Source organism: Corythoichthys intestinalis, chromosome 17 (assembly GCF_030265065.1).
Source record: "Corythoichthys intestinalis isolate RoL2023-P3 chromosome 17, ASM3026506v1, whole genome shotgun sequence".
Lineage (NCBI taxonomy): Eukaryota > Metazoa > Chordata > Actinopteri > Syngnathiformes > Syngnathidae > Corythoichthys > Corythoichthys intestinalis.
In genome coordinates, this window is record NC_080411.1 from 34,521,304 (window position 1) to 34,548,890 (window position 27,587).

Consider the following 27,587-nt stretch of genomic DNA (forward strand, 5'->3'; position numbering starts at 1 on the left):
AATTAACCCACAAAAACAGCTGAATCTGCAGTCCATCTGCATGCTATAAAGCAATGTTGTATTGTGAGATGCTGACCGGGGTGACGTCACATTTGTATTCTTCCTCAATTCGGGAGTCACTCATTTTAATGGCGCGGGATTCAAAAAATTGAATATATAAATCGATGGCTTCCATACACATTGAAGCGGTCCATTTCATTCAGGAGCATAAAATACTGCCTGAAATATGAAATAAACATGATTTTTGCTGTCATAGGCACTTTAACTCAATGATTGCTCTTGACGGTGATACACGCCCAATCCATTTGAACAGAGAGGGTTGGCAGCGAATACCCGCCCTCCTGATTAAAATGGATTGGACGTGGACTAGTGACAAACTGATTCAAATGAACAAATGACTAATATGGCAGTACATTTAAAAATAATTTTGCTAGTTACCGTATTTTTCGGACTACAAGTCGCTCCTGAGTATAAGTCGATCCAGCCATAAAATGCCCAACGAAGAGAAAAAAAACATATACAAGTCGCACCGGAGTATAAGTCGAATTTTTGGGGGAAATTTAATTGATAAAATCCAACACATAGAACAGACATGTCATCTTGAAAGGCAATTTAATATAAAAATACAATAGAGAACAACATGCTAAATAAATGTACAGTGTACAGTGCATGAACAACGAAATGTGAATATACTGTGCTACGCTACGGTCTGTCCTGGCTATACAGCGAACTCGCAAAAGACAATGCTGGACGTCCGTATAATTTGCTGAATCAATTTGGTCCTCGATAGAAAACAGGTTTGCATCAACGTAAATAAATGATAATTAGGTACTATTAGTAATAAGTAACAGGTTAGCATGCGTTCGCTATCATTAGCACATCGTTCAAACAACCACACAACTGGCTCTAAGTGTCCGATCGCGGGTGGAAAACACACAACAACAACAGAAAAGATGATACACGCAGGCGTTGCCTCTGTAGAGATGATTTAAAAGCATAAACAATGAAAGTAGGTTCGCATCCGTCTATTCTCTCTAGCTAACTCACTCACTCACTCAGAGCTACGTAGCTGTCCGTCTTCTTCTGGCGTGTCACGTAAACAAGTGCGAGTGCGCCCTCACGTGGGCGTGAAAGCGCCACAAACTAAATGCATCCATTTCAAGATAAAAAAGTCAATAATACAATTGAACATACACTGCCAAAGGCAGAACGCGAACGTGGCCATAGCTATAAAGAGTTATTCAGATAACTATAGCATAAGAACATGCTAACAACTTTACAAAACCATCAGTGTCACTGCAAAACACCAAAATAACATGTGAAATTATATCATAATGTGTTAATAATTCCACACATAAGTCGCTCCTGAGTATAAGTCGCACCCTCAGCCAAAATATGAAAAAAAAAAAACGCGACTTATAGTCCGAAAAATACGGTACTACTTTTAAATTCATTATTATACAGAATTTGAATAATCACAAATAATCTCACACTTAATTACAATTACATTTTGTTACCATGGCCTAGTTTAACTCTTTCAGTGCCAGTGACGATGATAGACGTCCAGTCATATGGCTGTTTTCATGCTTCTGCTGTGAATTGAAATGAGTTTGTCACTAGTAGATGGCCAATTCATTTACTGGCGTCGAATAAATGAAGGTTTTTTTTTAGGTTTGCGTGATTCTCCCGTGTTTTTTTTTTTTTTTTAGGTTTGTGTCGGGTTCATGTTTTTCTACATTTTAGATGTCTACCGCCGTTAATGGTAATGAACATCGTAATCTGTGATTTGGGGAATCAGCAGGATTTAGTTTCATTTTTGAACTTCATATTGCACAGAACTACCGTCTACACGCTCTCTTTCAGAGACACATTCCACGCACACCTCCCATGAGCTGCATCGTAAGGACGAGCACAGTGGGATAGGATTCCACGCATTCTGTGAAGATATTTGAGAACATTGTGCTCTTTACTTTTGCGTGTGTGGTTTTGCCTCTCCCGCTCTCCGTTCCTTGACCTCGAACCCCCCTGCCTGATCCCCCGCTCCTATGACTGGTTTGGTTATATGAAAAAAAAACAACAACAACTATTATCAGGTTATATCTTGTCAAAATGAGTTGTTTTTGCTCGTCTACTGAGGTCGAAACGGGTCACTGTAAATCAAAAGCAGTACTTGAGTAGCACGAGAACTTTTAACTTTTGTTTTAGCACGCCTTGTCTTGAAGTCATTTGTTGAATAGAATGTTTTATTGACTATGTTCAATTGTTCTGTCGGTTTTTAATAACTTAATTCCACCTTTCTTCACAATTTGTCTTACAGAGTATTGTTTGTACAATGGGACTGAAGTGGTATCCCCACCCAGAGTTGCTCCACTGCTTCAAAGGATGCGATGTAAGATCAAATTTATTTACAGCTCACTATGAGAAACAAAGCCCTAAGCAAGAATATGTATTATTATTATTATTTAAAAATACAATACATTTTGGGATGTTTTGCAAATCAAAGCTCCCCACATGTAATACTCATATTTTTTTTTCCGTCCACTGTTTTGGCATCGCCGACACGCTTTGACTGATTCACAACATTCCAACTTCCAAACGTTCCACAAATTCATGCAACAAAAGGTGTCTTTCAATTTTGCCCTTATCGTTCACAGTTACGCCAAATTTTTATAAGTCCAAATGCCTTACAGTTTTTGTTCGATTCATACAGGGCGTATCTTGATTTGTGAATTATACAGGGTGGGGCAGAGCAACTTGCTTATTTAAATTTGGCGCCCTGAAGCGATTGTTGCTCTGAGAATGGTAGGGATGGACTTATTTGAGAGGGTGAGGCTTAATGTTTGGTTCTTAATGTGTGTTATTTATTTTGTCTTTATTTTTCAGGAACCCCAGTGAGCATCACGGAGTGGACGAAGTTGGAACGCAGTTTCCCTGTTGAGGCATTTTTTTCAAGCAGTCGCTCAATCGTTGCAACACAACGTGCATTCTGTAGACATTTCAATATTGCCCCCAGTGGTCGTGTTCCTGGCCGGCAGTCGATTGTTTCATTGGTAAACAACTTCAGGGAAACGGGTGATGTAAAGAAAAAGAAACCTGGCTCCCAAAGCGCCTCACATGCTTTTTCACGAGCAATAAAATCGTGTGGATTAAGTTCCTGCATCATAGCTAATTTGTCGGGATGAAATTTCAATTCTTCATGAAGGATTCGTCTCACAGAACGAGCAGACAAACCAAGAGCAGATGCATGTTTGCCGGCAGACCATCAGGGAGATCTTTAAACAGATTGTCTCACCGCGTCAATGTTTTGGGGTGTCCTTGCTGTTCATGTGAGGCCAGGGTTCTTTTTGTGTACGGAATGCTCGTTGCGCTTTGACGATTGAGCAACCGCTTGAAAAAAATGCCTCAACAGCAAAAGTGCGTTCCAACTTCGTCCACTCCGTGATGCTCACTGGGGTTCCTGAAAAATAAACGCAAAATAAGTAACACATGTTAAGAACCAAACATTAAGCCTCACCCTCTCAAATAAGTCCATCCCTACCATTCTCAGAGCAACAATCGCTTCAGAGCGCCAAATTTAAATAAGCAAGTTGCTCTGCCCCACCCTGTATAATTCACACATCAAGATATTAGCAAAATCAATGTGCACAAAAGTTATATGCTGGTTTTTGATAAAATGTGCAGTTCTGACAAAATTTGACAAAAAACATTTCCCCCATATATTTGCCTCCATTCATTACTAATGTCACGTTTAACACACAGAAGAATGTATTTTTTTTTTTTTTTACACAACAAAAACAAACTGAACAGTAAGTCACTCGAAATGAAGAGGAAGTGAGTTAAAATCAACAGGAAGTGTTGTGGGGATTCCCCAAAATAAACAGGAACTGTCTTGGAAATGCCCAAAATTAAAGGAAAACAACCCAAATTGAACATTAAGTGACTAGGCAATGCCCCAAAACGTATTGGAAGTGACCCAAAATCAGAAGGATGTGACTTCAAAATTAACAAGGAAGTTACCCACAAGCTGAGCCACGCACAACTAAGCAATTTTCACAATGAATTGCATTTTTTCATTTAATTTTACAAGCTTAATCCTCACCGAGTGCAATCAACAGCACTCAGTAAAATATAAATGATATATTATATTATATAAATTGATCTTTCCTTTTAACCTATTGACTGCCATTTACGACAATGGATGTCTACAAGCGATAAACTCATCTCAATTCACAGGAGCTCATAAAAAGAGCCACATGATTGGACGCCTATCTTCACTGACACTGAAAGAGTTAAATCCAGACAGCCGGTCACTGGCTTTAAAGTCTTCAGTTTATTTGTAAGTCAGTCCGAGGTCAACAGATCAAACACTGTCTGTCCTCTGCAAATGTTGCATTCACGTGTGAAGGAATTCCCCTGCACTGTATGCAAGAATTATATGATGTGCGCACTTTAGACCAATTGGATATCCTCTTTGTTAACTCAAGTGGAAAGGGTCAGGCCACCCTAATAAATCTCCTCATTGGAGAGTCCACCCCCCTCCTTTTTTTTGTATAGTTTATTGCGTTCTCAGTCAGATTTACGATTCTGGTCCAAATAGAGAGAGAAAAAAAATCACATTAAAAGATGAAGGATGTAAAAGGGCATTTATTGCGCACAGGAAACAACCATTAGAGCAATTATTACAGTACTGAAATGAGTGTTGTTTTTTTTTACATAGCCATTCATGGGGGACAACTACTGTGATGCAGTAAACAACCGAGCCTTCTGTAACTACGACGGAGGAGACTGCTGCCAATCCACTGTCAAGACCAAGAAGGTTAGTCGTACAGTGTACTGCACATGAACTCATTTTCCCCTTTTTTTAGATTACATGTTACTATTGGCAAATCGTGCCACCGTAAATAATATAGAGTACTTATTAAAAATAAATATATTGAAGGCAATATGTTAAATGAGAACCGTTACGCCTATAAATCCTCATCCTGGAGTCATTTTGCCTTATTAATTGTTGCCAAAACACATTATCAATACCATACTGGCACTTCAAGAAGCCTGTGAGTTAATAGTCTGCAACAAAAGTTCACTCTGCTCCCATGGGTCTGGTTTGGAACGGTAAATCCTAATCTTAACTTGTTTCCAACGCAGGGTGTGAAAGCAAAATGACTCTAGTTTCGTCAGCTACCAGCCAAGTAAATTTTGTGACATCATACAAAGGAAGACACGGCGTATTTCTCCGATGAGTCTGAGGCGCTACTACATCATCTATTGTACTAGTGTTATGTCCAAAGTTATTCAACACCCGCTGCAGTATAGTGTTGTAGCCAGTGTTGTCACAGATTACTTGAAAAAGTAATCTAGTTACTTTAGTGATGACTTCATTGTCAAATTAACTAAGTTACTTTAAAAGTAATTTATCATTTACTTCTTAGCAATTTTTCTCCCTTTGCCGCCTAAACATAAGAATGACGACAGAAAAATGCCATCAAATGTAATTGACTTACCGTATTTTTCGTACTATAAATCGCACCGGAGTATAAGTCGCATTTTGGGGAAAATTTACTTGATAAAATCTAACACATAGAACAGATATGTCATCTTGAAAGGCAATTTGAAATTAATATACAATGGTGAACATGATGCATGAACAACCAAATGTGGACGTGGCCGGTATGTTAACGTAACATAGCCATTAAGAGTTATTCAGATAACTATTAGCATAAAGAATATGCTAAGAAGTTTACCAAACCATCAGTGTCACTCCAAAAGACCAAAATAACATGTGAAATTATATAATAATATGTTAACAATTTCTCACATAAGTCGCTCCTGAGTATAAGTCGCACCCCCAGCCAAACTATGAAAAAAAACTGCGACTTATAGTCCGAAAAATACGGTAGTTAATTTTAGGTTGTTTTAATTACCTGAAATGTTTCAGTGACTACTTCCGCCTTAATCAGAGAGTCAGAGAGCGTAATTGACTTACCGATAATTGAATTTAAAGGGGAAGATCAGAATTTTTTCACATAAGGCTTAATGTTCGAGTTAGTCGATGGAGTTCAACACCATTTACTTGCGCTAGCTTAGCCACTCCGGAGACCTGAAACTAACAAATAACTGACAAACTGCATGGAATTTGTTGAAATCAACTCCATCAACTAATTAAACCCCGCTAACTCGAAGATTAAGCCTAATCTAAAAAATTCTGAATTTCAGGTTAGGATTTACAGCATATCAGTGTAAAACAACGCAAATTGACGGCACAATAATCAACAACACACAAATGAATTAATTGCACTGTGCAAAAAACGCAAAGGTGGGGGCGTGCGCGGATACACACGCGTACAACCCGGAAGTATGCCATACACACACCCGGTCAATTTGGCCACAAAACATGGCAGCAATTAAGCACTTTACACTCAGTCGGACTTACGACACATCCCAAAGATGCTAAACGAACACGCCACCTCACGGCATAAATGTGCAACACGAATATGATGGATAGAAATGCTTGGAGTGATTGTAACGAAAGCTACGAAATGGCCGCACATGTATGGGGTCAAAACGATCACTGATACCCTCCAGAATGAAAGAAAAATCTGTTCATTCATGGATGTACACAGATCAACATTACCTCGCACATCTCAACACTTGGCTCAAATGTGCACCCGTACTGGCAGCCTGTCCCACGCCTTTCTCAGTCCTAAAACACTTAGCGCGTGTGACCAAAACAGGAAGTAGCTGTGAGGCTGTGTGAGCGGTTACCGTGGAGACACGTACCGGGAACGTTTTTCTAGCATTTTCTAAGAGCAAAATGCTCTTCGTACATGATTACAATATTCTTCACTATACATACATTATGAGGCAATAACAGTAGTAAGACACAGACACTAAGGAAACTAACTTATTCGGATTACTTGTTTGGAAAAACGAATGCGTTATACTCGTTACTGAAAGAAAGTAATCAGATTACAGTAAACGCTGATAACACTGGTTGTAGCTAGTATGATATTTACTGCAGTGTCCCACATATACAGTGGGGCTAATAAGTATTTATTCAACCACCAATTGTGCAAGTTCTCCTAATTGAAAAGATTAGAAAGGCCTGTAATTGTAAACACGGGTAAACCTCAACCATGAGAGACAGAATGTGGAAAATAACTGAAAATCACATTGTTTGATTTTTAAAGAATTTATTTCCAAATTAGAGTGGAAAATAAGTATTTGGTCACCTACAAACAAGCAAGATTTCTGGCTGTCACAGAGGTCTAACTTCTTCTAACAAGGTCTAACGAGGCTCCACTCGTTACCTGTATTAATGGCACCTGTTTTAACTCATTGTCGGTAAAAAAGACACCTGTCCACAACTTCAGTCAGTCACACTCCAAACTCCACTATGGCCAAGACCAAAAACCTGTCGAAGGACACTAGAGACAAAATTGTAGACTTGCACCAGGCTGGGAAGACTGAATCTGCAATAGACCCTACCCACGTGACGTCACAACTCCGTCCTCCTGACTGGTACCGCCCAATTGTCCGTCAACACATTGTGTTTACCTGTTACGGCTACGTACATTCCTCCTATTTACGGCGTGTTTTTCTGCTCGTTAACATTAATAATCAAAATGGTGAAGGCGTGTGTGGCGGTCGGTTGCAATAACAGAGAAGATAGACGGAGAGACTTGAAGTTCTACCAGATTCCGAGAGACCCGGAGAGGAGAGAGCGAGATGTGCTGCTGCAATTCGACGAGAAAACTGGGCTCCAAACGATTACCACAGATTATGTAGTAGTCATTTTATATCTGGTAAGATGCATTTAATATATATTTAGAGGGTTTTGGGCTGACAACCACAATTAAGATCATTGCTAGGCTAATCGCCGACAACATACACGTATGTATGTAGTGAGAGTGCTATCGCTAAACCATATAAACATTAAAAGCCCTAGCTCCATTGACAAATGACATGAAATACATTAGACTTGACAGTGGATGTTAGCAAGAACAAAAGATTTTGAATTGAAAATTTCGTAACTCACCTTTCCAACCACAAGATAGATTCCTGCCGAATTTTCGTGGACGAGGACCTGTTTCACCCAACCAGCAACGAAGTATTTATAAGCCTCCAAGCTCTTAAAGTTTTTCAAACTTTCGTGAGAATAGGCTGATTTTGTGTGGACAAGATAGTTGTACATATCAGGGTAGCTAGCAGATGTCAGGCAAATACGGCGGAGACAGCGGGTCGAAAAACATCGATTTAGGCATCAAATATGGATCTGGCGAATGGATAAACAGAAGCTTTTCCACATAACGCCTTTTATGCAACGCATCAAGTGAGTTTACGGCATCCGAAAGCACCGGGTCTTCCATGAAATGCATTATAATTTGCTCGATCAATTGATAATACAGAGACAAAATGACGGACAAGGGGGCGGAACAATACAGCGATCACGTGATTTTGTGACGTCGGTGGGTAGGGTCTATAGGTAAAACGCTTGGTGTAAAAAAATCAACTGTAGGAGCAATTATTAGAAAATGGAAGACATACAAGACCACTAATAATCTCCCTCGATCTGGGGCTCCATGCAAGAAATCTCACCCCATGGCGTCAAAATGATAACAAGAATGGGGAGCAAAAATCCCAGAACCCCACGGGGGGACCTAATGAATGACCTACAGAGAGTTATTGATCAGATGAAACCAAAATAGAACTTTTTGGTAGAAACACAGGTTCTCTTGTTTGGAGGAGAAAGAATACTGAATTGCATCCGAAGAACACCATACCCACTGTGAAGCATGGTGGTGGAAATATCATGCTTTGGGGCTGTTTTTTTGCAAAGGGACCAGGACGACTGATATGTGTAAATGAAAGAATGAATGGGGCCATGTATCGAGAGATTTTGAGTGAAAATCTTCTTACATCAGCAAGGGCTATGAAGATGAGACGTGGCTGGGTCTTTCAGCATGGCAATGATCCCAAACACACAGCCAGGCCAACAAAGGAGTGGCTTCATAAGAAACATTTCAAGGTCCTGGAGTGGCCTAGCCAGTCTCCAGATCTCAACCCCATAGAAAATCTGTGGAGGGAGTCGAAAGTCCATGTTGCCCAATGACAGCCCCAAAACATCACTGCTCTAGAGGAGATCTGCATGAAGGAATGGGTAAAAATACAACAGTGTTTGAAAAGCTTGTGAAGAGTTACAGAAAACGTTTGGCCTCCGTTATTGCCAACAAAGGTTACATAACAAAGTATCGAGATGAACTTTTGGTATTGACCAAATACTTATTTTCCACCATGATTTGCAAATAAATTCTTTAAAAATCAAACAATGTGATTTTCTGTTTTTTGTTGTTTTTTTTGTTTTTTTTTCCACATTCTGTTTTTCATGGTTGAGGTTTACCCATGTTGACAATTACAGGCCTCTCTTATATTTTCAAGTGGGAGAACTTGCATAATCAGTGGTCAACTAAATACCTATTTGCCCTAATGTAACATTCAGGTTTTTTTTTTTACCATCCACTTTTTCAGTGCGGCAAAGGACTGGCAGCAAATGAACAAACGTTCATTCACTGCCACCCTCTCACTTCAAATGAATTGGACGTCTACTAGTGATAAACTCCTTTAAAATCACAGCAGGAGGATGATTGTACCTGATGCCCATTTTGGATAGGGAAACCTGCAGTTGGAAACTAAATGATAAAAAGTACATACTGCGCTGCATCGGCACATTATTTCTTTGTATCCTGATAGCGATAGCGCCATTTTAGTGCCGATTAGGGCTGCAGCTATCGATTATTTAAGTAATCGATGAATCTATTGATCACTTAGTTCGAATAATTGAGTAATTGGATTACAAACATTAAATGCATTGAAGAATACATTTTAGGATATGTAAAACAAATAAGTTTATGTTTGCAATATTATTTATTTTGACTTGCTAAGATTACACTTTCAAAAGAGCATTAAATAAATGAGGATCTAAGTACAACAAAAGAACAATTAGCTAACTTGCATAGAAAAATATGGAGCCCCTAAAGGGACATCGACAGAGATAAAATAAATTTAAACCATCTGGTGCGCAATAAATAGTATGTGGTGCGCACTAGAAAAACTATCCGGTGTACACGACAAACAATCTGGTGAGAACTAGAAACTATCTGGTGCGCATCAGAAACAATCTGGCAAGCACGAGAAAACAAATGGTGCCCACGAGAAACTCACAATGCACATGCATTGCTTCCAACTGTCTGGCTGCCTATGAGGCAGAATGGCGACAGAGCAGGATTTATCAGAATTCTTAAAAATGCTAAATGTACCAGAGGGATATAAACTAGCTTAAAGATGATAAGGTAAGTTGGCCTATATGACTGTTCCAAAGGTAAGCTACTAGCCAAGTCATAATGTCGTTCCAAGAGAATGTAATGGTGACGATGTGCAAGTAATGCAGTAATATCTCTTTAGTTGAGTCCAAGATTGTAAAACTCAACTAAATCCTGTATTATAATTTTTTGCACGCCGAAACTGCTGATGTCCAATGCGTGCCTGCAGTTTGTGACCTATAAAAATGAACTTTTGGTTTAAATTTAGGGGCTAGAAAAAGTCAGGTAGCTTAAATGCTATAAAATGCTAACTTTTTTTTTTTTTTTTTTTTTTTTTTTTTTTTACAATGCCCTTAAATGCCCTTAAACACATACTGTATTCCCACAAAAAATGTATATATACTGTACTTCTATACTAAATTAAGAATACATAAAGTAACATATTAGCTCAAACAAAAACTTACAACCTTATGATGGTCTGAACAGGGAGCAGCTGGATCCAGGCATTTTGGATGAGTTATGTCATATTCACTGTTGCCACTAAAGGGCAGCATATCCACCCAAAATCACTAAAACTAAATGCAAAAAAAATCAAAACAAACCTTTAAAATGCTTTTTTTCTAATTGAATAACTCGAGTTAATCAATTTATTGTTTGCGCACTATTACCGATACTAGTATTAGTGTCAATGCAACACTAATACCAAGTAGCAGAGGTGGGTAGTAACGCGTTACATGTATTCCGTTACATTTACTTGAGTAACATTTTGAGAAAAATGTACTTCTCAGAGTAGTTTTACTAAGCCCCTTGTACTTTTACTTGTACTTGAGTAGATTTGTGAAGAAAAAACACTACGCTTACTCCACTACTTCAGGTTACACAAGATTCATTGCATTTTTCCTCTTTATTCTTTGCATTAGATTTATTAGTTTTTTTTGCCAGGGATGCCAAGTGTAGTTCTACCAATTTCACCAATGAAACTTCGCAACAATGAACACACGATTCCATTTCAACAATTTGACGCAAGCTCGCCATTCTATGATCACGCCAAACCAGAGATGTGATCATTTTAATTTCATAACAATAACTATGACGGAACTACAGTATTCACTATTCAAACTAGGAACTATTTTCTCCACTAGAGGGCACTTCATTTCTGTCTTTTTTTTTCTCTTGCCGGAATTCAATGATTTTTTTTCCTTTTTTATTTCTGTAATGGATTATTGTGCAGTATCATTATAAAAATGTTCATACAGACAGGTTTGTGCTGAGAAAAAAAAAAATGTTTAAAAAGAAAAATAAGAAATTACAATGTTACTCATTACTTGAGTATTCTTTTCACTGGATATTTTTTTGTGCTTGAGTATATTTCTTGGATGGCTACTTTTACTTTTACTTGAGTTATATTATTTTGAAGTAAAGCTACTCTTACTTTAGTACAATTTTAGGCTACTCTACCCATCTCTGCCAAGTAGGCAGTGTTAATACAGTATATAATGCTGATTTACATTTGACTTTAACTAGGGCTGTTCACAACATTTGAATCGTGAATAATCGCACAAGATTAACTATGATCACACTTTCAAGCTAAAACACACATTTCTCTTAGCTTTTATCATAAACGTGTGCTTTATACTACTTTTGAATTCATTTCCAGATTGTGTGTATGACAATACGATTAATTGCAGTCAACCTCACGTGATTAAAATGGGTACCTATTGCCCAGTTTTAATTTTTATGCTTAAGAGGCAATTTTTTTATTTATTTTTTTGTTTGAGGACGTGGAAGAAAGGGAGTTGCCAGCAGAAACAGTACATGACCATGGACACCCCCTTAGAGCAATTGGCAGAAAAACTATTGTCTCGCTCAGTCCAGGCCACTTTGTTAGACATTTTTTTTTATGGACAGCTAACAGATCATGAGGAAATATTCCTGGATTTGACAAAACATGTATTGGATTTCATTTGCTGACTCCCCCTTTGAGTTCTGGATGACTTGTTGTGTATTATTCCACCCCCAGGGGCTTTGAGGGTGCAAGGTCTAGCTGCATGTAAGGTCAACTCTGGATCTAGCGTTAATAGTTGCAAGCTGTCAGCCGGATTTGGAGAGGGAATAGATGAGAGTAGGCAAGCGTATGGAGTAATGCCTTTTGAGTGTTGCCTGCACCAGACCCCCCTTTTTTTATATAGACCCCCTCCCTCCACATCCCAATTTTGGAAGAAATTCCTCTCTTGGATGCTTGACGCAGTATGTGGAGGGCAGCAATTATATAGTTATATGGCTTGGCCCCTCTAAAACAACTTTTGCTAAATGAGACTATATGTTTTTCTGTCTGCTTTGGTGGTCGGCTCTCGAGTTGCCTCCCAGTTTCTCAGCGCTGTTTACAGCTCTCCTTCTGGCACAGGAAGGCTCAATTCGCGATTTGTAATGTGTCATGACTGATGTTTGTGTCCAAGCTGATGGGCCGCCATTGCCAGCACTGACCACCTCACTTTTTCTCTCGCTCGCCGCCGCGGATTATAATTCAAACCATTTCATACATCTGATGTTACAGGCAGAGATGTTATGAAGTGCGTATTTGAAATATGTTTGCCTTCACTTATTAAGTATTTTCACTTGGTAAGTGTCTGAGGTCAGAAGCCGCACCAAATATTCAGTAGTTGTGTTTCGCCAGTGGTATCCAGGGTTACTTTCCTACCTTCTCATGTTTTCGTCAGGCTACTGCAATCCACTGTAATTGCCAACAATTGAATAAACAGCAGCTCAGCATAAGTAACTCAAATGCCAACTTTGGTGGTTGAGGGCATTTAAGTAGGACAAGACTCAGGGATATTATGAAGGAGGTTTGGGGTTTTTCTCTACAGCTGAGCAAAGGTAGAACCCAATCACCCTGTTTGTGAAACGTGTTTGCAGTTTTCTGATGTTAAATTAAGCATATACCATAATGAAGTGCCAATCACATATTTTTGCATGAGAGACCTAGTCTGATCCAATACCTCGGAATTCTATTAAGGAGGGGGAACATAAGGCTTTTTTCCCAATTTGAAAAAAGCTATCCAAAATTGTAGCCATGTAGAAGGGTTTATTAGTACAGCAGTGGTTTCCACAAAGCAAAAAAACCAAACAAAAAAAATCACAAAGTCCTTCTATTTTGCAAATTAGTGGTGAAGTGTTTTTTTTTTTTTTGCAAAATCTTTATACCTCTGGATTGTTTTGTTGCATGTGTTCCATAACCAGTGTTGTTAATCTTACTTTAAAAAAATGTAATTAATTATAGTTACAAATTACTTCTCCCAAAAAGTAATTGCGTTGGTAACTCAGTTACCTGAATGTAAGAGTAATTAGTTACTTGGCAAAGTTACTGGTGATAATTTTCATGTTTTTTTTCCTCAAAAAAACAAAAAAAAACAAAAAAACATACGTCACACGTACGTGGCAAGTTTAAAACATTTTTGGGACAATTGGCCCTAGCCCAATTCTTTACCCTAATTTACCCTTTACCCTGAATCAACCGTTAAAAGTTGCTAAAATTGCTCCCATTATTGCATTAGTTCCCTTCTGTCTACGTTTGACATGTGGAAGTTTTAAAACGGTTTCATCATTTAAAGATAGATTCAAGATTTTGCCGATTTAGGAGTATTTTCGATAAAAAGTTACTTAAGTTCGCTAGGAAGGTTCTCCACAACAGAGCCTTCCTAAGAAGTCTACTGCTTTAAGATGGCAGCTCTTTACTAACGCATCTAGTTCCTATACTGTACATGTTGCTAACGCTGCCATGTCATTTCGCATCTAGTTCTATATATATATGTGCGATATCTACCATGTCTACAATATCTACCATATCATGTGGGTGTAGTTTGTAGGCTATTGGCTACAGTCATGTATTATTGGAGCCACCTAGCATCGCGTTTGCTCAGCGTCACTTTTTTGCCTCCTCCCCACTCCTGCTCTGCTCTGTCGTCTCGGTGAGTCCGTCTCCCTCAGACTTTTCTCACGTGATTCAAGTAAGTAACTCATAGTAACGCACGCCTTTCCATCCTCAGTAACGGTAATGGCGTTGCCAAGAGGAGAAAAATAATTAATTAGATTACTCACTACTGAAAAAAAAAAACGCCGTTAGTAACGCCGTTATTAACAACACTGTCCATAACACATCCAATGCAAGTGACAGTTACAGACAATTAGGCATGTGCCGGTATGAGATTGTAATTGTATGATAACCTTAATCACAAATTCCTACTACTTTTCAAATCAGTTGTAAAGCACAAAATAAGATTTTTTTTTTTTTTGGTAAAATCCTCATACCTCTGGTTTGTTTTGTTGCATGTGTTCCATAACTCATCCAAAGCGAGTGACAGTTACAGAAAATTAGGCATGGGCCGGTATGAGATTGTGACTGTATGATAACCTTAAGCCAAAATATCAAGGTTTCACCTTATACACAAAAACTTTTTTTTACATTTAACAATTGTTTTGTTTTTCAAAACATATTAACGAAGTGGAACATAAGTATAATGTTAAAATTTAAAAAAGAAAAATAACTGAAATATTTAAATAAAATTAAAATAAATGCAGTCCTTTAGGTGATCATCAACCCACAGCCCAAGCTCAACGTCGTTACCATCAGAACAAAAATAACTGAATTATTTTCCATAAAGAGCAAGTGTGTATGATTGATATAATGTTTACATTATACACACACTCTCTTAATCACTCAGACAGTTGCCATAGAGAGAAAAAAAAAAAAACATTTTTCCACCACTGGACACACTAAACACACTGGAGTTAACTCTTGTAGCTGGTTGGAAACGTTCATGATAGTGTTTAATAACCTTTAATTTTGTAAAAATGCGAAATCATATTGGAGGTATTGCCTCCTCGGAGCCACCCTCTGCAAACATGTTTTACATGTCGGTTGGCCCTCCTCCTCTAAGTCGTCTAACTTTTCTGTAGCCGAAGTATTCCCATACCAGCAATTTTGTTTTCTTCGACAGGGGGAAAAAGTTGAGGAGTTTCACCTCCTCCAGCCATCGTATAGCACAGCTGACTCACTCACACTAAGCAACAGGGGTGGGGGAGGGTTGAACCTTGCAACTGCAAGCGCAAAATTTCTCCCTGCATTTTTGGGACATTGAAAATAGCTAATACCTTAGGGACGGTATGACAGATTATTTTTGCGGTTTTGAAATCATTCTTGACGTTTTCATACCACTGTATACCTTGAAACTGGTAATCGGCACATGTCTATAGACAATAAATACATTTTAACAGGGAAGGTTGGCATTGGGTGATCACGTTTCACTGCCATTGACAGCAGTAGACGTCCAATCCAATTTGAGTGGTGGGCTGGCACAGTGATCGAACCCTGTATGAAATGCATGGTAGGTGACCCATAAGTACCCTAAATTTAACAATGAAGTGCGCCACAATTAACTTATTGCCTGCCATTTTCAACCATAGGCATACAATTCTCTCAACTGAAAGGACTGGCTGGGAATACTCACCTTTTAGTGCTATTGACGGTGCTAGACCTCCAATCCAGTCGTTCATTCGCCCCTCCCAGTTCAAATGGATTTTTCGTCTAGCATATTTCTCAGACTGCAGACAGTGGAAATGTCACTTCCAGAAATCCCCACAGACCTGGAAGCAGTTTCTAAGGTGGAATGATCTTACTGAAAGGTCAATTCCTTTTGACAATTTCCCTTTGAACCATCATGAATAAAAAGCCTTCATCACCCAACAATCTCTTTCTGAAGGGCGATGAAGTGATCCTTGGCGCACTGAGACAAAACTCTTTCAAGAAGAAGAAAAAGACGCCAATGTAAAATACCTGCAAGCATGATTTGGAAAAGCAGCTCTATTGCCGTAATAACTCATTGTGTCAGTGTGCCTGTAGCGAAGTTTTTGGCTCGCGAGTTAAAATTGATGAAGGTGACATATTTGTAATCCAATGAGTTATTAGAACACTTGAAACAAGGGTACTCACTGCTGTTTCCAATACCATAAACAAGTAGTTGCTCTGATGAGAAAAACTGCTGATGGTCATGGATTATTTGCACTCAGGTAAAATGAAACATGGAAGTGGACAGAAGCGGTGCACAGATGTTCATTTGCACTGCCGGAAAAGCGCGACATGTTTCTTGTACATCCTAATTTAACAGAGGCAATAAAGACGCTTCCCAGTCAGACATAGTGAAATATCCAGGGAGACGCATAGACTGCTGTATAAATACAGCCAGACATACAGAACGATATGCCAGGAATACAACTGCAGACCCTCGCCAGAATCAGAAGGAGAGGCCAAACCAGAGAAGCAGATGTTGCATTGCAGAAGCTAAACTACACTTCCAATCGTGCCGTTTGCCAATGACTGCTGCGCGATCCAGACAAAGCCCGTTGCAGCACGAAGAGGCGCTGCTGCCACAAGAACCGAGCACTTTGCTAGTTGCATTTCAAATGGATTAGACGTCAACTAACGACAAACTCATTTAGATTTAGGGATATGACAATATATCGATATGGTGATATATCGCGATACATTGTGTCCCAATTAGGGCTGTCAAACAATTACAATTTTTAATCGAGTTAATCACAGCTTAAAAATTAATTAGTCGTAATTAATCGCAATTCAGACCGTCTCTAAAATATGCCATATTTTTCTGTAAATTATTGTTGGAACGGAAAGATAACACACAAGACGGACATAAACATTCAACATACTGTACATAAGTACTGTATTTATTTATTATAACAATAAATCCACAAGATGGCATTAACATTATTAACATTTATATGTATTTTGCATAGCTATTTGATTGGGAATGCCAGTTATCTTTGCATTGAGCTCTTTTCTTTTTTGAACATTATTTTTTTGAGAGATAGAAATATTATTTTTGTTGTGCTTTCACTAAATGATACTGTAGCGACTTACCTGTTCGCCCCAAATGCATGATGGGAAGTTGGGCAACCATGACTGTCAGTGGTAGCTGCAAATGGTACACATTATGTTCTGCATTGTGTTCAGTTAGGCGTATTAAGAAAAAGAAAGCCTCCTGCTCCGCCCAAATGCATGATAGGAAGTTGGGCAACCATGACTGTTAGTAGTGGCTGCTTAAGCCAATAAAAGGCGCGGTCCAATGAACCTGTGTCTACTCGCATTTCTCATCCTTTTCGGTTTCATTGTAAACCGTTTGAGGCAACGCATGAACGGGTCATTCCGTCCATGCGTTAATTGCGTGAAATATTTTAACGTGATTAATTTAAAAAACTAATTACCGCCCGGAGATCAAGGGTTCAATCCCGGGCTTCGGCCTTCCTGTTTGGAGTTTGCATGTTCTCCCCGTGCGTGCGTGGGTTTCCTCCGGGAACTCCGGTTTCCTCCCACATCCCAAAAACATGCATGGTAGGCTGATTGAACACTCTAAATTGTCCGTAGGTATGAGTGTGTGCGTGAATGGTTGTGTGTCTCCTTGTGCCCTGCGATTGGCTGGCAACCAGTTCAGGGTGTCCCCTGCCTACTGCCCGTTGTTAGCTGGGATAGGCTCCAGCACCTCCGCGACCCTCGTGAGGAATAAGCGGCATGGAAAATGAATGAATGAATGAATAATTACCGCCCGTTAACGCGATAAATTTGACAGCCCTAATCCCAATAGTTATCAATATACTCCCACCGCGAATCGATATATTGTTTTAAAAATATGTCACTGTTTAATAAAGGAATGAACCGGATGCTATCATTACCCAATCATGACGACTACCGGATCCCGACGGATTGCTGCTGCGCATGTGCGAACCGTCGCCATTTTCTCCCGAGGGATGACGGGAGATATAGATATGTATCTGATAGATTAAACCATAAATATACACTTCGAAGGGTTTACTACTGTTTAAACTCCACTGTTTAAATTCTTGAATGACATTACGTTTATGTATAAATCATAAGGGTGAAGGCATAGGTGCTGCATATTCTTGAACACTAGATGGCGGTATGCACCTGAAAGTTGCTTGCAAGCCGCCATTAATCAAAAGATTTTTTTACGTGGCACAATTTCCCTGAGGTGATTTATATGTTAAGTTCCGACACATAAAAGCATTATAATTCAACTCACATGCCAGACCATTCGATGAATAATCTATATGTCTGAATCTCTCGCATTTATAAGCAAAAAGCCAACAGAGGAAGTGACGTAGCGCAATCACATGACCAGCCGGTTGCAATTGTGTCGCCGTACTGCACACACGCGTTAAAATTCTTCTTGTTGTCATTAATGGCGGAGTTGCAAGCAATTATCAGGTGCATACCGTCATCTAATGTAGAAAATATGCAGCACCCATTCCTCCACCCTTGCGATCTATATAGCAACTTAATGTCTTTCAAGAATTTAAAAAGTGATTTCCTTACATACTTAACTCTCTTCCACTCCCCTCACCCTGATAAAACCCTTCGAGACCATTCATGCTGTTAAAATTTAAACCAAAAACTTTAAATGTTACAGACTTTGTAATAAATTACAAGGTTTTTCCAGATACCTATAGCTTAACTAGCCTTTTTATTTGTCTTTGTGAAGAAATATGTAAGAAACGGTGTTAGTGTAAAAATGTACGAAGGCTTCGGGTCCTATATTCGTTGGTTCGCGCATGCGCAGTAGCAATCCGGTAGGCCGTCATGATCGGGTAGTGACAGATGCTACCACTTTTCCACTAAAATAGTGACTATGTTAACTCATTGTCTGCCGTTAACTCATTTTGACAGGGAAAGGATAAATGAACATCTGTTCATTCTTCCCTCCCCGTCGAAATGAATTGGACATCTAGCGCGGTCAATAGCACTCAAACATGAGCATTAAAAGCCTTCCAATGTCAATATATATATATATATATTTTTTTTTACAATTAAACTTCCTCAAATTGCACCAAAATTAACAGGAAGTGACCTAAAATAAACAGGTAAATGAGCTGGAAATGGACTAAAAATCAACAGAATGTAAATATGCTGTAAATATTGCGTTCAGCTGCACTCCCATTTCAAATGAACTTGACTTCTACTTGTAGTAAACCAATTCGTGGGTGGGTGCATCTTGGTCATGGAAGAACAAATGTCGTTTTTTAAGTTGTTTTTTTTAAGTAATTAAATGCCGTTGCTGGCGCTGGACGTCCACAATCCATTTGAAGAGGGAGGGTGTAGCTGGGGGCCATCTTGAGTGGGGCGACTAGATTATGAAAAATACGTATTGCACAGCTTGACTATGTTATTTCTTAGAACTCCCAATACCTGTGACATCATTTTAGTGCTCTATGCATCGGTGCAACACTAGTCCTTGCCCTTAAAACAGCGTTTGAGTCTGAAAAAGTAATCTAAAAAGGACATCAGTTAAAGAGTCTAAAGCCGCCTTTGATAAAGTCCATTTGGGTTGAACTACGACTAAGCCTTTCATACCTTCCACCCTCCAAGCAACGACTGACACACACACACAGTGGACTGAAATGAGAGGGACGCTGTGTTATTTTTACCTGTAGCAGAGATGGAGGGATGAGGCTCTGACAAGGTCAACAACCACCAGACGGTCTTTCATGTAGCAGTTACTGGGTGTCCCGCCCCAACCCCAAAGCCCCCCTCTAGTCCTGGGATATGGGGCCCCGGGCCCACAAGGCCAGCCAGCAATTTCCCAGCCACCCTGAAGAGAGACCCTCAACTCAGGGCCAGATGTGGCTGCTGGCCCCCGCCACCCTTAGGGTCAAGGTCAAAGGAAAACAGTTCAAATTTGCCACCCACCATCATTTGCTAGATATTGAGATAAACAGAAATGGCCTTGAATGGAAAGTGAGGTGAAGTACGGAAGTGGGAGCGGGCTATGAGTAGGAATAGAAAGATAAACCGAAATTGAGACACTAACTAAACTGAAGCCGGGAGCTTTCGGCGTCATATGCCGTTGACAGCTGTTTCTGATGTGTGTCCGGCCTCCGGTCTTGTAAAAATCATCCCTTGCAAATGTGTTTTTTCTTAGGAGGCTTCAGGGCACTGCCCACACTGTCCACCTGGTCTGAAGAACAGCCCATGCACACAAACAACTCATTTTATCCACCACTTTCAAAGGGGGGTCAGCATCAGCACATATTGGTTTTTGTTTTACAAATTTACTCCAAAAGCAGCAAACATGCTGCAAACTGTGTGCTCTATTGAGTTCTGTCCTTATGAGAATTTAGCACAAATTGTGAGGAAAATTAGCAATCTAGAACTTTATTTTTTTCTTTTGCTTTTAAATGCGTTAGACTGACCTGTTACACCGATGCGATACGGTACTAAAATGACATCATTAGCCGCTTTCCCACCGTAGGAACTACCAGCAGTTCTTAGAAACTTTTGGGGGACGATGACGTCATTTACACATGTACAGTACTGGCCAAAGATATTGGCACTCTTGCAAATCTGTCAGATAATGCTTAATTTCCCCCAGAAAATGATTGCAATTGCAAATGCTTTCGTAGTAATATCTTCATTTATTTTGCTTGCAATGAAAAAAACAAAAAAAGTGAATGGGGAAAAAAAAAATCATTATCATTTTACACAAAACTCCCAAAATGGGCCGGACAAAAGTATTAGCACTCTCAGCCTAATACTTGGTAACACAACCTTTAGACAAAATAACTGAGAACAACCGCTTCCGGTATCCATCAATGAGTTTCTTAAAATGCTCTGCTGGAATTTTAGACCATTCTTCTTTGGCCAACTGCTCCAGGTCTCCGAGATTTGAAGGGAGCCTTCTCCAAACTGCCATTTTCAGATCTCTCCACATGATTCAGGTCTGGACTCATTGCTGGCCATTTTAGAAGTCTCCAGTGCTTTCTCTCAAACCATTTTCCATTGCTTTTTGAAGTGGGTCATTGTCCTGCTGGAAAGATCCATGACCTCTGAGGGAGACCCAGCTTTCTCACACTGGGCCCTACATTATGCTGCAAAATGTGTTGGTAGTCTTCAGACTTCATAATGCCATGCACACGGTCAAGCAGTCCAGTCCCAGAGGCAGCAAAGCAACCCCAAAACATCAGGGAACCTCCGCCATGTTTGACTGTGGGGACCGTGTTCTTTTCTTTGAAGTCCTCCTTTTTTTCCTGTAAACTCTATTTTGATGCCTTTTCCCAAAAAAGCTCTCACCTGACCAGAGAACATTCTTCTAAAACGTTTTTGGCTTTCTCAGGTAAGTTTTGGCAAACTCCAGCCTGGCTTTTTTAAGTCTCTGGGTCAGAAGTGGGGTCTTCCTGGGTATCCTACTATAGAGTCCCTTTTCATTCAGACGCCGATGGATAGTACAGGTTGACACTGTTGTACCCTCGGACTGCAGGACAGCTTGAACCTGTTTCAATGTTGGTCGAGCTTGTTTATCCACCAGCCGCACAATCTTTCGTTGAAATCTCTCATCATTTTTTTTCCCCCGTCCATCTCTAAGGAGGATAGCCACAGTGCCATGGGCTTTACGCTTATTGATGACACTGCGCATGGTAGACACAGGAACATTCAGGTCTTTGGAGATGGACTTGTAGCCTTGAGATTGCCCATGCTTCCTCACAATTTTACTTCTCAAGTCCTCAGACAGTTTTTTGGTCTTATCTCTTTTTTCCATGCTCAATGTGGTACAAACAAGGATACAAGACAAAGGTTGAGTCAAAGTTGATCCATTTTAACTCACCGCAAGTGTGATTTAGTTATTGCCACCACCTGTTATGTGCCACAGGTAAGTAACAGGTGCTGTTAATTACATAAATTAGAGAAGCATCACATGATTTTTCAAAGGGTGCCAATACTTTTGTCCAGACCATATTGGAATTTTGTGTAAAATGATAAAGATTTCTTTTTTCCCATTCTCTTTTGCATTTTTTCATTGCGAGCAAAATAAATGAAGATATTTCTACCTAAGCCTTTGTAATTGCAATCATTTTCTGGGTGAAATTGAGCATTAACCAACAGAATTGCAGGGGTGCCAATAATTATGGCCAGCACTGCAGGAACTAGGGACCAGGAACTCGTGTTCAGAGAACAATTTGAGTTCCTATTCTAATGTAGGCACTTACAGTGTGGCCGTAGGAACGCAATTACGTAGGTATTTGGTGATTCGCTGAAATCATCAGCTACACTTCTTCCATACTCGCGCGTCTCGAGGAAATGTCATATTTGAAAAAAAAACTACCCTGTACTAAATCTGTGTACTTTTACAGTCTCGTAGTTATGCGCTGGATTTGCTCGCCGATGGAAACTATTCCCTTCAAACATAAAATAATGTTACAAAAATAATGCGTCACTGGCGCAGACTACATCATAACAGTTTGTATCAGGTGCAGTAGCCATGTGCGAACACGACTGCCAGCTGAGATAGTTCCAATAATTAGTGGAGAGGCCTAAAGTTATAGGAACTGAGTACAGTGGTCCCTCAACATACAATCGCATCGACGTATGATCCTTTCGACATCAGACGTAAAATTTGACTCGTCATTATCTCGACATATGACGATTTATGAGAGTCGCAATTTCTCTTTTTTTTTTCCTTTTTTTTCCTCGCAAAAGGGACGCACAGCAGATTTCCTTGTAAGAGAAATCAACATGGGTCCCAAGAAGGTTAGTGCAGGTGGTGAAATTAAGATGGAAATGATACAAAAATATGACCGTGGTGTGTGCGTCAGTGATATGGCTCAGGAATATGTCTACAATCTCGATGGTCTTCCTCAGACCTCTGTTCACCAGTCTATATAAGTTAAGGTGACAAATACTATTGTTATAACATTGGCAAGGACTTCACCAGCTTCGTCAGAATTTTTATCATTTATTTCAGAACTTGTGCAACACAACACAGCTACTGTCCGCCGTAGCCGACGCCAACAACAATGTGCAAAAAGAAAGTAAAAATTCTGCCGTACCCCTCTCACGCTATAGTCAGTCACACGTTGCATTCAGGAACAGCATGCAAAACACAACTGAAACATTCAAACCCAATTTTATATAATAATAGCATAGAGTTTTGGGCTGGGGAACGATTACTTGAATTATAGTGTATTCTTATGGGAACATCCCGCTCGACATACGAACCTTTGGATTTACAAACCAGGTCCTGGAACGAATTAAATTCGTATGTAGAGGTTCCACTGTATTCAGGTTCCGAAAGTGGCTATTGGTATTGGCAAGTATGAAGAATATATGGCTACGCAACATGTACTTGTTGAGATCTGGTTTCTAGTCTAAAGATGGCCACTAGCTACGTACGCCGCCGTAAAAAAAGGCCTTTTGTTATCCTTCCAAAGATATAGACATCCAATCATGTGGCAGCCAGTCATTCTTCTGCTGTGAATTTAAATGACTATCAACAGTACGGACATCCAGTCCGTTTGAAGTGGGAGGAATGGCAGCTAATGAACCTTTGCCTAAAGGTGACATTAGTGATTTCTTAATTTATAATCACCATTTTTCATAGGTTTTGATTGCAAATAATTTCATTAGAAAATTCTTACATTATCATTGCATTTGTTTGGCTTTATAACTTACGAATTTTCGGGCAATTTTAATGCCTGCTTAAAAAACATTCAAGCTGCGAAATCAAGAATTTTACTCTTGAATTCAGGATGGTTCTCCAGGGAATTAACCGTTTTAGGGACATCTACATGTTTAAAACAAAATTGTTGGCCCAGTAGCCATTGCGCTAACCATCCGACGTCAGAGGAAAAAACACCAGCTGCTGCCACCTAGTCTGCCGTACTCTCTGGCGGGGTTGGCCTCAGCTGTTTTGGTACACAAAGTGTACTACCCCCCTCTTCTCTTTAGCCAAAGCAGGAACACATGTGGTCCAAGTCATGCAAAGGCAAACAGCAGACCAGTGGTATGTTAAAAAAAAAATGGTGTCCTGGTGCCTTATCAGATCAATCTGGGGGTCTGCTGCCAGCATCACTTTTTCTTATTAGAGGTTAAGTGGTTGTGAACTTTTTTAGTACAATGGTTCCCAGTATGAAATGCGGATGTTAAAATAAGACTAATCCAGCTTGACACACCACAGAGTTTGGGGTGGTTTTTAGTTCAGGTGTCATTAATGAAAGCTGACTGGCTGTTCCCTTCACTAAATTGAAAATATGGAATAAAATTGACTTGGTCTGGGTAGCAGAGCATGAAGGAGAAAAAGGGCCACACTGGAAAAATGTTATGAAATATATCAGGACTATTGACGATGATAGACGTCCAGTCATGTGGCTGTTTTCATCCTTCTGCTGTAAATCTAAATGAGTTTATCACTAGTAGACTTGCAATCCGTTTGAACTAGTCTTGTAACGAATGAACCTTTCAAATGGATTGGACGTCTAGCACCGTCATCGGCAGCCGATAAGTATGGTCATTTATTGCTTTAACCCTTTACAGTCACTCATTTGGATGGAGTGTTATTTGGGGCAATGGCGTAGGTTTGGTCTCAACATTGGTAGGGGCGATATGGCATAAACTGCATGTACACTTTTTGCTGGGGACTGGGCATTTACTTTTATGCGCATTGGTTCAGCCTACACGGTTCAATTAAAACTTTTGTTTTCAAAAACTACTAAAGAAACATTTTGAAAACTTCCAGAAAAAATGTCCGGATTTTATGAGCAAATTTAAATTACATTATTTAAACATAAATTATATTAACTTACACAATAAATTCAAGTTTGTTAATCATCTCTTAACTATCCAGGAATTAAAATAAATAAACATTTGTCTCAAGACCCCTCAACATTGTCTAAATAAAGAAATCAAATATAAATGAAAAAACTTCTTTGTCAGGGAATAACAAATATAAATAAAAATGGAGCTGTCCTTCAGGTAAAACACTACTGCTCTTGTCCACAAGCACAGCCAAACTCAAAAAAAGCTCCTTTGTAAGATGCTTTAAGACCACATCAATAAAATAAAAAGTATAATTGGGGCGAAGGGTGTAAACCTCGGTTCTCTACATTTCTCACAGTTAATTTAACGTTAACAGTAATAAACACATGTAGTAGGACACTTCTCTCTAAGCAGCTTCCCACTCGACTTTTGCAGATTAGCAAGTTCACGCTAACACAAATACAGGTCAGACTTTGAGTAGCAAAATTAGTGGTGTGTTCCCCACTTCCACAACATTGACATATTTTTACATTTCTTACAGTGGCCGCTGCTGCTAAAAACTTCTAATATCCCTAATATCTCTAATATCTAATGTGTGGTGGTGGTGGGGTGGGTCAATTAATCAGCCAATCGAATGTGCATTTAGGAGGAAAAAAATGGACCGGTACATTCAGCAAGTGAAAAGAGATACATGTACAGTAAGTCTGAACAATTTTTTTTTTTTTTAATTAGTAATGGTGGGGTCAATTACAACAATTAAACATATGGGAAGACAATCTAAATGACCTATATAACTGAAGTCATTCTATAACAAAAATAAGGCTGCTTAAAAGTGGGTGGGGACAATTTGAGCAACCTGAAAAGTTGGTAGTGTTTTGTCCCTACCGTCCCTATGCAAACCTACGCCCTTGATTTGGGACAATAACCAGAGTTGACTTTTCATGAAAATCTCCCAAAATTCAACAGAAAGAAACCCAGAAATTACCCAAAATCAAGAGGAAGTGTCCAAAATGAACACAAAATCACCCAGAAACAATACAAAATCAACAGAAAGTGAAGCGAAAATTTCAACAGGAAGTCAATCAGAAATGACCCTAAAATCAAGATGAAATTTCTTGGAACTGAACCAGGAATGCTAAAAGATGAAGTGGAAGTACCTGACGTACCTGACTTACTTGATGTCAACTTTCTGCCATTTCGTCTTTTTTTTTTTTTTTTTTGGTATAAATTTGCACAATCTGGTCAGGTTCCACAATCTGCCCGGGGACCTGGGCTCAAGAGTGACGTTCCATTATTCTCACTATATGATTGGCCGAAAAGTCGAAATGCTCTCCCAGAGCCGTGCTCTCCTCTAAAATGCCCGTTTAAAAGTGTGCCAGATGTCGTAGTAATGCATTCGCTTAAAAGTGCCTGTTTAAAAATGCATATGTAAAGCGTTAATGATATCACACGTTCAGAGATTATTAATCGTTAAATGTGAAAGTTAAATAAAAAAGCGCAGACATGTGCGCACAACAGTCTCTCTCATGTTGGAGGACATTAAATATCAGAGCCCAGCACGGTCTTTCTCAAAACTAGTTCTAAAAAAAAAAAAAAATCAGTTTTATTCCCTGGCTTTTAACCCTGCATCGGACTCAACCTTTATAATGTTTTATGGTTTGTTATTTTAATTGTTCTTTTTTTTGCTTGCTCGCAGTACTGATGTTGTATGTTCCCTTCTTCAAATATTAAAAGAATTCATATAAATCGTCCATTATTGACACAAAAGAAAAAAACACCCCAAACAGTTCGTGCAACCCAAGCGTTGTGTTGTGACGTCCCCAACCCGTGTAGTACAAATTACAAAATTATAATACAAAACAACCAGTTCATGTAACATTTATGTACATGATTTACAATTTTTGCCTGTTCATATGAAGACAGAAAGAAAATAAAATATACGTTATATATCGAATATTTCTGTATGATCTCCAAAAGTAGACTTGCATTATTTGTTTGTTATCATGTTAGGTGATGTGAAATATAAGTCAGCTTCAATCAAGAATAATTTAGTTTGGATATGCATTTTGAAATTTAGATTTGTGGATATGAAATTTTCCCAACAAGATAAATATTCTAGAGTAAATATTGTTTGATCTTTGGATTCAAATACAGTAATAATTGTTTTCCTATTTAATACAATTGTCAAGTTTCTGATTTAAGTCCCTGTGAAGCTCCGAACTTGAAAAAGGATGTGGCGTTAGCCGAGAACAGACGGATTCACTCAAATGTATGAACCATTTTCCGTTTGTCTTTTTATTTGAGGATGGTGGAAACCAATCTTCATTAGGTGAAAATTAACAAACAATACTAAATGAGCGGCACGGTCTTACAGGGCCCTTTTCTCTCAGGAAGGCGAGTCAGTCACGAGTAAAGCCTGAAGTCATTGAATATCACAGCATTTAACACAACATACCTCACAGTATCTTTTTTTTTTTTTTTTTTTTTTAATACTTTATTTTAGCAATATGATATATAATAAATGTTTTTGGATAGTTATTTTAAGATTCAGGTTTATTTAGGGGTACTTAAAAGCCTAATTCTGATTTACGCGGAAATTCGGGTTGTGTCGCCAGCCCAGGATCGGAACTTGTTCATAATCCGGGGAATACCTGAACCCG

The 27,587-nt window shown here is 39.1% G+C and overlaps 1 protein-coding gene across 3 annotated transcripts in view; it reads left to right on the forward strand.

The window, feature by feature from the left end:
* The window catches only part of pappaa (pregnancy-associated plasma protein A, pappalysin 1a), a 238,175-nt gene that overhangs the window by 194,860 nt on the left and 15,728 nt on the right, over nucleotides 1-27,587 (forward strand). For all 3 annotated transcript variants that reach the window (XM_057818700.1, XM_057818698.1, XM_057818699.1), the window contains 2 exons: nucleotides 2,318-2,389; nucleotides 4,718-4,816. In XM_057818700.1, the coding sequence (XP_057674683.1) occupies nucleotides 2,318-2,389; nucleotides 4,718-4,816 (171 nt within the window). The remainder of the gene's footprint in view (nucleotides 1-2,317; nucleotides 2,390-4,717; nucleotides 4,817-27,587) is intronic.